The sequence below is a fragment of the Ranitomeya imitator genome, chromosome 4 (assembly GCF_032444005.1).
Source record: "Ranitomeya imitator isolate aRanImi1 chromosome 4, aRanImi1.pri, whole genome shotgun sequence".
NCBI classification, from domain to species: domain Eukaryota; kingdom Metazoa; phylum Chordata; class Amphibia; order Anura; family Dendrobatidae; genus Ranitomeya; species Ranitomeya imitator.
Window position 1 is genome coordinate 174,710,500 of NC_091285.1, and position 12,161 is coordinate 174,722,660.

Consider the following 12,161-nt stretch of genomic DNA (forward strand, 5'->3'; position numbering starts at 1 on the left):
CTATCTATCTATCTCTTTCTTCTATCTATCTATCTCCTATCTATCTCTTTCTTCTATCTATCTATCTATCTATCTATCTATCTCTTTCTTCTATCTATCTTTCTTCTATCTATCTATCTCATTCTTCTATCTATCTATCTCATTCTTCTATCTATCTATCTCATTCTTCTATCTATCTATCTCATTCTTCTATCTATCTATCTCATTCTTCTATCTATCTCATTCTTCTATCTATCTATCTCATTCTTCTATCTATCTCATTCTTCTATCTATCTATCTCATTCTTCTATCTATCTATCTCATTCTTCTATCTATCTATCTATCTATCTCATTCTTCTATCTATCTCATTCTTCTATCTCATTCTTCTATCTATCTCATTCTTCTATCTATCTCATTCTTCTATCTATCTCATTCTTCTATCTATCTATCTCATTCTTCTATCTATCTATCTATCTCATTCTTCTATCTATCTATCTATCTCATTCTTCTATCTATCTATCTCATTCTTCTATCTATCTCATTCTTCTATCTATCTATCTCATTCTTCTATCTATCTCATTCTTCTATCTCATTCTTCTAGCTATCTCATTCTTCTATCTATCTATCTATCTCATTCTTCTATCTATCTATCTCATTCTTCTATCTATCTCATTCTTCTATCTATCTATCTATCTCATTCTTCTATCTATCTCATTCTTCTATCTATCTATCTCATTCTTCTATCTATCTATCTCATTCTTCTATCTATCTATCTATCTCATTCTTCTATCTCATTCTTCTATCTATCTCATTCTTCTATCTATCTCATTCTTCTATCTATCTATCTCATTCTTCTATCTATCTATCTCATTCTTCTATCTATCTCATTCTTCTATCTATCTATCTCATTCTTCTATCTATCTATCTCATTCTTCTATCTATCTATCTCATTCTTCTATCTATCTCATTCTTCTATCTATCTATCTCATTCTTCTATCTATCTATCTCATTCTTCTATCTATCTCATTCTTCTATCTATCTATCTCTTTCTTCTATCTATCTATCTCTTTCTTCTATCTATCTATCTCTTTCTTCTATCTATCTATCTCTTTCTTCTATCTATCTATCTCTTTCTTCTATCTATCTATCTCTTTCTTCTATCTATCTATCTCTTTCTTCTATCTATCTATCTCATTCTTCTATCTATCTATCTCATTCTTCTATCTATCTATCTCATTCTTCTATCTATCTATCTCATTCTTCTATCTATCTATCTCATTCTTCAAATTCAAATTCAAATGAGCTTTATTGGCAGGACTAAGTACATGTTAGCATTGCCAAAGCATATGGTAAAAATACGGGGGTGGGGGAGGGGGGGCATATAGAGGTCCAGGGAATATCAAATTCCTTTTAGAGGATAGGGGATGTTTCCAGGGTGGGGTATAGGAGTCCATGACATATCGGGCTCTTTAGTCGGGGGATAGGGATATGTCCAGTGTTGGGGTACGGGAGTCCATGACATATCAGGCTCCTCTTAGTCTGTGGCAGGCACTGACATATTCCGCTGCTACGGCCACTGCACTTTCCTCTTCCCCCAGTATTATCAGCAGTTTCTCTTCCTCCTCCTTGGAGGTGAAATCTGGGAGGAGATCAGACAGCCTCTTGAAGTGAGTGTCCCTCACTGCGGAGTATTTGGGGCACCTCAGCAGGAAGTGGGCCTCATCCTCCACGGCCTCCTGGGGGCACTGCTGGCAGAGTCTGTTCTCTCGAGGCTTGTAGTTCTGTCGGTGCCGCCCGGATTCGATGAGTAGGCTGTGGGCGCTCAGTCTGTACCGGCTCAGGATCTGTCGATCTTTGGGGTTTTCTAGTTTCTCTAGATATGGGGCCAGTTTGTACTCCCTCTGTAGATTCCGGTATATTGTCAGTTTCTGGGATTTGTTTATGTCGTTCCTCCAGATGCTGAGATATTCCTCTTTGACTTTGTGTACCATTTTCTGGATTTCACCTTTTGTCAGGCCATGGGGGTTGATGGCTTGGTCAGACTGGCTTTGGGTACTTTTCCTTGGGAGGCTTCCTGAGGCTTCCTGGTGTAGTAAGGCTTTGTGATGGTAGGAGCTGGGACTGCTACTTTGTAGATGAGCCTTGAATGACAGCGCCTTCTTCTTTATTGCGATGTGTAGTGGGAATCTGCCCAGCTCTGCTCGGCAGGCGCTATTTGATGTGCTCCGATGGACTTGGAGAAGATGCTTGCAGAACTCTAGGTGGAATATTTCTGTCGGCCCAGCGTCCCACTTTGACCAGTTTGGGTATGAGACTGGGCCCCAGACCTCACTACCGTATAGAAGAATTGGGGCAATGATGGAGTCAAAAATTTTTAGCCATACGGTTACTGGTGCCTTGAGGTGGTACAGACGCCTTCTGATGGCATAAAAGGCTTTGGATGCCTTGTCTTTTAGTGACTCTATGGCTAGCTTGAAGCTCCCTGACTGGCTGAGTTCTAGGCCCAGGTAGGTGTACCTGTTGGTTTCAGTAAGTGGACGGTTGTCTATCATAAAGGTAGGATTGCCAGTGGGTTTCTGCTTTCTTTTCTGGAACACCATGATATTAGTTTTTTTCTCGTTGATTGGCAGTGCCCATGTGCTGCTGAAGGTCTCTAGGATTTTCAGATGATCTTGGAGGCCTTTCTCAGTTGGTGATAACAGCACGAGGTCATCTGCATACAGCAGAAATTTCACCTGGGTGTCATGGAGGGTGAGTCCTGGTGCTGAGGAGGACTCTAGGGCCACTGCCAGCTCGTTGATGTAGATGTTAAAGAGCGTTGGACTGAGGCTGCAGCCCTGTCTCACTCCTCGACTTTGTTGGAAATAGGCTGTCCTCCTTCCGTTGACCTTCACACTGCAACTGTTCTCTGTGTAGGAGCTTCGGATGACATCATATGTTTTGCCTCCTATTCCGCTCCCCAGCAATTTTAGGAATAGTCCTGGGTGCCACACTGAGTCGAAGGCCTTCTTGAAGTCCACAAAACAAGCGTATATCTTCCCGTTCTTTGTATTGTGGACGTGGCTCTTGATGAGGCTGTGCAGAGTGTAGATGTGGTCAGTGGTGCGGTGGTTTGGCATGAACCCTGCTTGGCTCTTGCTGAGGACGTTGTGCTCGGTGAGGAAGGTGAGGATCCTCTTGTTCAGGATGCAGTTGAAGAGTTTACCCAGGTTGCTGCTTCTATCTATCTATCTCATTCTTCTATCTATCTATCTCATTCTTCTATCTATCTATCTCATTCTTCTATCTATCTATCTCATTCTTCTATCTATCTATCTCATTCTTCTATCTATCTATCTATCTCATTCTTCTATCTATCTATCTATCTCATTCTTCTATCTATCTATCTATCTCATTCTTCTATCTATCTATCTCATTCTTCTATCTATCTATCTCATTCTTCTATCTATCTATCTCATTCTTCTATCTATCTATCTCATTCTTCTATCTATCTATCTATCTCATTCTTCTATCTATCTATCTATCTCATTCTTCTATCTATCTATCTCTCTCATTCTTCTATCTATCTATCTCTCTCATTCTTCTATCTATCTATCTCTTATCTATCTATCTCTTTCTTCTATCTATCTATCTCTTTCTTCTATCTATCTATCTATCTCATTCTTCTATCTATCTATCTATCTCATTCTTCTATCTATCTATCTATCTCATTCTTCTATCTATCTATCTATCTATCTATCTCATTCTTCTATCTATCTATCTCATTCTTCTATCTATCTATCTCATTCTTCTATCTATCTATCTCATTCTTCTATCTATCTATCTATCTCATTCTTCTATCTATCTATCTATCTCATTCTTCTATCTATCTATCTATCTCATTCTTCTATCTATCTATCTATCTCTCTCATTCTTCTATCTATCTATCTCATTCTTCTATCTATCTATCTCATTCTTCTATCTATCTATCTCATTCTTCTATCTATCTCATTCTTCTATCTATCTATCTATCTCATTCTTCTATCTATCTATCTCTCTCATTCTTCTATCTATCTATCTCTTATCTATCTATCTCTTTCTTCTATCTATCTATCTCTTTCTTCTATCTATCTATCTCTTTCTTCTATCTATCTATCTATCTCATTCTTCTATCTATCTATCTATCTCATTCTTCTATCTATCTATCTATCTCATTCTTCTATCTATCTATCTATCTCATTCTTCTATCTATCTATCTATCTCATTCTTCTATCTATCTATCTCTCTCATTCTTCTATCTATCTATCTCTTATCTATCTATCTCTTTCTTCTATCTATCTATCTCATTCTTCTATCTATCTCATTCTTCTATCTATCTATCTCATTCTTCTATCTATCTATCTCATTCTTCTATCTATCTATCTCATTCTTCTATCTATCTATCTCATTCTTCTATCTATCTATCTCATTCTTCTATCTATCTATCTCATTCTTCTATCTATCTATCTATCTCATTCTTCTATCTATCTATCTATCTCATTCTTCTATCTATCTATCTATCTCATTCTTCTATCTATCTATCTATCTCATTCTTCTATCTATCTATCTATCTCATTCTTCTATCTATCTATCTATCTCATTCTTCTATCTATCTATCTCATTCTTCTATCTATCTATCTCATTCTTCTATCTATCTATCTCATTCTTCTATCTATCTATCTCATTCTTCTATCTATCTATCTCATTCTTCTATCTATCTATCTATCTCATTCTTCTATCTATCTATCTCTCTCATTCTTCTATCTATCTATCTCTTATCTATCTATCTCTTTCTTCTATCTATCTATCTCATTCTTCTATCTATCTATCTATCTCATTCTTCTATCTATCTATCTATCTCATTCTTCTATCTATCTATCTATCTATCTCATTCTTCTATCTATCTATCTCATTCTTCTATCTATCTATCTCATTCTTCTATCTATCTATCTCATTCTTCTATCTATCTATCTATCTCATTCTTCTATCTATCTATCTATCTCATTCTTCTATCTATCTATCTATCTCATTCTTCTATCTATCTATCTCATTCTTCTATCTATCTATCTCATTCTTCTATCTATCTATCTCATTCTTCTATCTATCTATCTATCTCATTCTTCTATCTATCTATCTATCTCATTCTTCTATCTATCTATCTCTCTCATTCTTCTATCTATCTATCTCTTATCTATCTATCTCTTTCTTCTATCTATCTATCTCTTTCTTCTATCTATCTATCTCTTTCTTCTATCTATCTATCTATCTATCTCATTCTTCTATCTATCTATCTATCTCATTCTTCTATCTATCTATCTATCTCATTCTTCTATCTATCTATCTATCTATCTCATTCTTCTATCTATCTATCTCATTCTTCTATCTATCTATCTATCTATCTATCTCATTCTTCTATCTATCTATCTATCTCTCTCATTCTTCTATCTATCTATCTATCTCATTCTTCTATCTATCTATCTATCTCTCTCATTCTTCTATCTATCTATCTATCTCATTCTTCTATCTATCTATCTATCTATCTCATTCTTCTATCTATCTATCTCATTCTTCTATCTATCTATCTCATTCTTCTATCTATCTATCTATCTCATTCTTCTATCTATCTATCTCATTCTTCTATCTATCTATCTCATTCTTCTATCTATCTATCTCATTCTTCTATCTATCTCATTCTTCTATCTATCTATCTATCTCATTCTTCTATCTATCTATCTATCTCTCTCATTCTTCTATCTATCTATCTATCTATCTCATTCTTCTATCTATCTATCTATCTATCTATCTATCTATCTATCTCTTTCTTCTATCTATCTCTTTCTTCTATCTCATTCTTCTATCTATCTATCTCTTTCTTCTATCTATCTATCTCTTTCTTCTATCTATCTATCTCTTTCTTCTATCTATCTATCTCATTCTTCTATCTATCTCTTTCTTCTATCTCATTCTTCTATCTCATTCTTCTATCTATCTATCTCTTATCTATCTATCTTTCTTCTATCTATCTATCTCATTCTTCTATCTCTCTATCTCTTCTATCTATCTATCTCTTTCTTCTATCTATCTATCTCATTCTTCTATCTATCTATCTCTTTCTTCTATCTATCTATCTATCTCATTCTTCTATCTATCTATCTATCTCATTCTTCTATCTATCTATCTATCTATCTATCTATCTATCTATCTCATTCTTCTATCTATCTATCTATCTATCTATCTATCTCATTCTTCTATCTATCTATCTCATTCTTCTATCTATCTATCTCATTCTTCTATCTATCTCTTTCTTCTATCTATCTATCTATCTATCTCATTCTTCTATCTATCTATCTCATTCTTCTATCTATCTATCTCATTCTTCTATCTATCTATCTCATTCTTCTATCTATCTATCTCATTCTTCTATCTATCTATCTCATTCTTCTATCTATCTCTTTCTTCTATCTATCTATCTCATTCTTCTATCTATCTATCTCTTATCTATCTATCTCTTTCTTCTATCTATCTATCTCATTCTTCTATCTATCTCTTTCTTCTATCTATCTATCTCATTCTTCTATCTATCTATCTCTTATCTATCTATCTTTCTTCTATCTATCTATCTCTTTCTTCTATCTATCTATCTCATTCTTCTATCTATCTATCTCATTCTTCTATCTATCTATCTCATTCTTCTATCTATCTATCTCATTCTTCTATCTATCTATCTCATTCTTCTATCTATCTATCTCTTATCTATCTATCTTTCTTCTATCTATCTATCTCTTTCTTCTATCTATCTATCTCATTCTTCTATCTATCTATCTCTTTCTTCTATCTATCTATCTCTTTCTTCTATCTATCTATCTCATTCTTCTATCTATCTATCTCATTCTTCTATCTATCTATCTCTTATCTATCTATCTTTCTTCTATCTATCTATCTCTTTCTTCTATCTATCTATCTCATTCTTCTATCTATCTATCTCTTCTATCTATCTCTTTCTTCTATCTATCTCATTCTTCTATCTATCTATCTCATTCTTCTATCTCTCTATCTCTTCTATCTATCTCTTTCTTCTATCTATCTATCTATCTCTTTCTTCTATCTATCTATCTATCTATCTCTTTCTTCTATCTATCTATCTCTTTCTTCTATCTATCTCATTCTTCTATCTATCTATCTCTTCTATCTATCTCTTTCTTCTATCTATCTATCTCTTTCTTCTATCTATCTATCTCTTTCTTCTATCTATCTATCTCTTTCTTCTATCTATCTCTTTCTTCTATCTATCTATCTCTTTCTTCTATCTATCTATCTCTTTCTTCTATCTATCTATCTATCTCTTTCTTCTATCTATCTATCTATCTCTTTCTTCTATCTATCTATCTATCTATCTCATTCTTCTATCTATCTATCTCATTCTTCTATCTATCTATCTCATTCTTCTATCTATCTATCTCATTCTTCTATCTATCTTTCTTCTATCTCATTCTTCTATCTATCTATCTCTTATCTATCTATCTTTCTTCTATCTATCTATCTCATTCTTCTATCTATCTATCTCATTCCTCTATCTATCTATCTATCTCATTCCTTCTATCGATCGATCTATCTCATTCCTTCTATCGATCGATCTATCTCATTCCTTCTATCGATCTAAATAGAAAGACAAATAGAAGCACAAACTTGAGCAGATTTTGGGTGCAATACTTTCTGAATAATGCGGATGTCCAACGCAAAATATAAATAGAAAAACATCAGGCAGCACTCCAGTTCAAGAAAAATATTGGACTTTAATCCAGCACCAAGTGGTGCAACATTTCGACCTCACAGCACGGTCTTAAAATTGTTGTTGTGCATTTTGTGTTTAGTGTTCCTGTTAATTTTGTTTAGTAAATCAGAGCATATACTGTGTGCACAATTATTAGGCGAGGGAGTATTTTGACCATATCCTAATTTTTATGCCGATTTCCAACTCCAAGCTGTATAAAGTTAAAAGCTTATTGGATGAAGCAGAACAGGTGACGAGTAATGAGTGGGTGTAGACTAAGTACACAACACCCTTTATCAAGGTGTGCAGAATTATTAGGCAGCTTGTTGTCTTCGGGTAAAATTGGCCAAAAAGATTTTACTGACTCTGAAAAGTCAAAAATTAAGGCTTACAGAGGGATGCAGCAATCTTGAATCTAAGATATTGGGATGTGATCACAGAACCATCAAGAATAAATCTCTGAATACAGTTTTTCAAAGGTTTTATGGACTGATGAATGACTCTTGATGGGCCTGACTGGATCAGTAACTGGCAAAGACCTGGGTACTGCTATGGGCTGGTAATATTAAAGACAAACTAATTGAACCTTTTCGGGATGAAGAATGACTTGGTCAACTCCCAAACCTACTACCAGTTTTTAAACCCTTTCTTCAAGCAGTGGCACAATATAGTCTGCATTTTTCAAGAAAACCATGATTTTTATGCAGGACAAAGCTCCATCGCATGAGTCTGTCTCCTCTGCTTGGCTGTCAGTGTGCAGGCCTTAAAGATGAAGGAATAAAGAAATGGCCCCCTTCCTCACCTTACCTAAACCTTACTGAGAACTTCTTGTCCCTTCTTGAACGGGAGATTTATGGAGCAGGAAAACTGTCTCCTCTCTGATCAGTGTCTGGGAGGCTGTGGTTGGTGCTGCCCGAAAAGTTGATTAACAGATTAAGGCTACGTTCACATTTGCGTTGTGCGCCGCTGCGTCGGCAAAGCAACGCACAACGCAAATAAAAACGCACCAAAACGTACGCAAAAACGCAGCGTTTTGCGACTCATGCGTCCTTTTTTATCGAAATTTGGACGCAAGAAAAATGCAACTTGTTGCGTTTTCTGCGCCCGACGCTTGCGGCAAAAAAACCGCATGCGTCGCACAACGCATGTCCATGCGTCCCCCATGTTAAATATAGGGGCACATGACGCATGCGTCGCCCGACGCAAACACGCAAAACGCTAATGTGAACGTAGCCTAAGAAACTGACAAACTCCATGGATGGAAGGCTTATGGCTGTCATTTAAAAGAAGGGTAGCTTTGTTGGTCACTGATATTTTTTTGTTATTTTGTATTTTTTCAGTTTGGTTATTACTCTCGGTTAAACATGAAAATAAGCAAGTGAGATGGGAACATTTTCATTTAGTTACATAATTCTGCTCACTAATACTCGCTCATTAATTCTGCACACAGATAAGGAAGGCAAAACCTCACTTTTACTTTCTTAAATATTCAGGTTTATTAACTTTTGGATTGACAGATGGCACTGTAGGGGTTCTATAATAAAATTATTTATCAAAAATACAAATTGCCTAATGACTATGCGTGGTGTAGACATGTTTTGAATAAAGCTTCCGATAGTTTCATAATCTTCTTCCTCCTTCCTTTAGGAACTGTACAGTCCAATGTGCTTTCTCCATCTGGATCTCCAAGTGGTTCCCAGTATGACAGCGATTCAGATATGGCCTTTAGTGTGAACCGCTCCTCTTCAGCTTCTGAGTCATCTTTAGGTATGTAGGATACAATTATAAGTCATTCATTTGTCACCTCTCCAGAAAATATTGCAACAAATGGGAGGATGGTTGGATGCAGCCTGACACAAACCTGCATGATACCCAGTATTCTCTACAACAGGGGTGCCCAACATTTTTCGGGCCAAGGGTCACATTGCCATACTGAACAAATCCTGAGAGCCACCAAAAAAAATGTAAAGGGGCAATTACATGAATACAGCACCAGAACCACTGTTCGTACATCAATTATCACTAGAACCAAGTTTTGAGGAGGATTTGTAGAGTTTCTGCTAAAAAAAAAAAAAAATCAGTGTGAACACACATTAAGTTAAACAGAGTTTTTGGAGCAGTAATTTGCCAAATCCGCCTCGTAATCTCAAATATCTACGTTTTTGAGGATTTTTAAGTTTTAACATGGCTATGAAGCACATTATTCATTGCTGCATATGTACAAGTTCAGAACCACAGTCAGCACATGAATGCAGCTCCAGAACCACTGTCAATACAGTTATGCTCTAAAGTTTACATACCCCCAGCAGAATTTTTGCTTTCCTGGCCTTTTTTCAGAGAATATGAATTTTAACACACAAACTTTTTCTCCACTCATGGTTAGTCTCTTTTTAAATCAAAATGACAACCCAAAACATCCAAATGACCCGTGATCAAAAGTTCACATACCCTGGTGATGTTGGCTTGTTAATATGCACAGAAGTTGACACAAATGGATTTCAATGGCTACTAAAGCTAACATCCTCACCTGTGACCTGTTTTCTTGTAATCAGTGTGTGTGCATAAAAGCTGAGTGAGTTTCTGTGATCCAGACAGACTTGCATCTCTCATCCAGCCACTGACCGTTCTGGATTGTGAGTCATGGGGAAAGCAAAAGAATTGTCAATGGATCTACTGGAAAAAGTAGTTGAACTGTATAAAACAGGAAAGGGATACAAAAAGATATCCAAAGAATTGATAATGCCAGTCAGCAGCTTTCAAACTGTGATTAACAGATGGAAAATCAGGGGATCTGTAAAAACAAAACCACGGTCAGGTAGACCAATAAAAATGTCGTCAACAACTGCCAGGAAAATTGTTCTACCTTATAGGTAACATCTGTTCTGATTTGAAGTCGTTCTCCTTTTCTTCTCCATTTTTTCCAAACGCTTTGAGGTTTCATGCTCTCAGTTCATCTCTCCAGACTTCCCCCTTCTCAGTCTTCAGCAGCACATCCCGATATTGTGCCCTTAAAAATAATAGTAACATTATACTGCCTCATAAATGTAAATATCTCTTATGCTCTGCCTCTGAATAAATAATTGCCCCTCATTGTCATTCCTGCACAAAATATCTCCATGCTGCCCCTCTAATATCCCACACACTGCCCATCTCTATATGCCCTCCACACTACCTCTCTCCATAATATACCCATCACACTGCCCCTTTCCAAAATTAACCCCTCACACTGCCCCTCTCCATAATATACCCCTCACACTGCCCCCCTCAATAATATACCCCTCACACTACCCCTCTCCATAATATACCCTCCTCACTGCCCCTCTCCATAATAAATCCTTCACACTGTCCCTCTCCATAATAAACCCCCCTCATAGCCCTCCTCCATCATATACCCCCCACAGCCTTTTGCCATAATAAATCCCCCAGACTGCCTTTTTCAATAATATCCCCAAATGCTCCTTTTCAATAATTCCTTAATTGCCTCAAAATGTCCTCAGTTACCCCCCCCCCTTTTTTTTTGTGCCCTTGCAGTAAACCCAACCCTTTTGCCCTGGCCCCCTCCTCTAAAATAAAGCATATTTCACCTTCAGCTCCCAATTTCTACTCTACCTGTGCAGCCCCTCTCCATAATATAACCCTCTCCATAATATAACCCTCTCCATAATGTCCCTCCACATTGCCCCTGTCCGTACCGCCACCCCCCACAGACTATAAGCCTTTCCATAGTAACACACACACCCTCTCCCTAATATACCCCCACCCACACACACTGCCACACTCCATAATATACCCCCCTGCCCTCATACTCTGTAATATATCCCAACTGCTCCTTTCAATAATATTCCCTCCACATTGCTGCCCTCTTCATAAAGTACACCCACACTACTACCCCTCGCTTATAATGTGTCTTGTTAGTTACACACACACTGCCATCCCTTAGGTCTCCTCATCTAAGATGTTTAAGCACGTTTAATCTTTGGCTCCTCTGTGGAGTGCTTACCGAGATCTGTCGTCTCTGCTGCCTATGCAGCGCAGGCAGCAGTGTGATGACCTCAGCAGTAAGCTGACCTCCTCACATTGTTGTTTGTCTGGGTTGGGGCTGCTCTTCCCTAGCCCCGGTGCCACAGTGTTCAACTGTATGTGTCTAAAAGATGTGATTTACATTTGAGTATAGGAGAAAGGATAGAATGCAACGGAGTGATGAGCTCAGCAGTAAGCTGACCTCCTCCTCACGTTGTTATACGTCCGAGTTGGGGCTGCTCTGCCCTAGTCCCGGTGCCACAGTGTTCAGCTGTATTTGTGGCTAAAAGATGCGACTACATTTGAATATGGGAGAAAATGGGGTTCTTTGAGATAACAAAATCCCTTACCATTTTCATTTCCCATTTACAG

At 37.0% G+C, this 12,161-nt stretch overlaps 1 protein-coding gene across 1 annotated transcript in view; it reads left to right on the forward strand.

The window, feature by feature from the left end:
- Window positions 1–12,161, forward strand: part of NEURL1B (neuralized E3 ubiquitin protein ligase 1B) — a 75,972-nt gene that overhangs the window by 60,034 nt on the left and 3,777 nt on the right. The window contains exon 4 of the mRNA XM_069764103.1: window positions 9,417–9,536. Coding sequence (XP_069620204.1) covers window positions 9,417–9,536 — 120 coding nt within the window. The remainder of the gene's footprint in view (window positions 1–9,416; window positions 9,537–12,161) is intronic.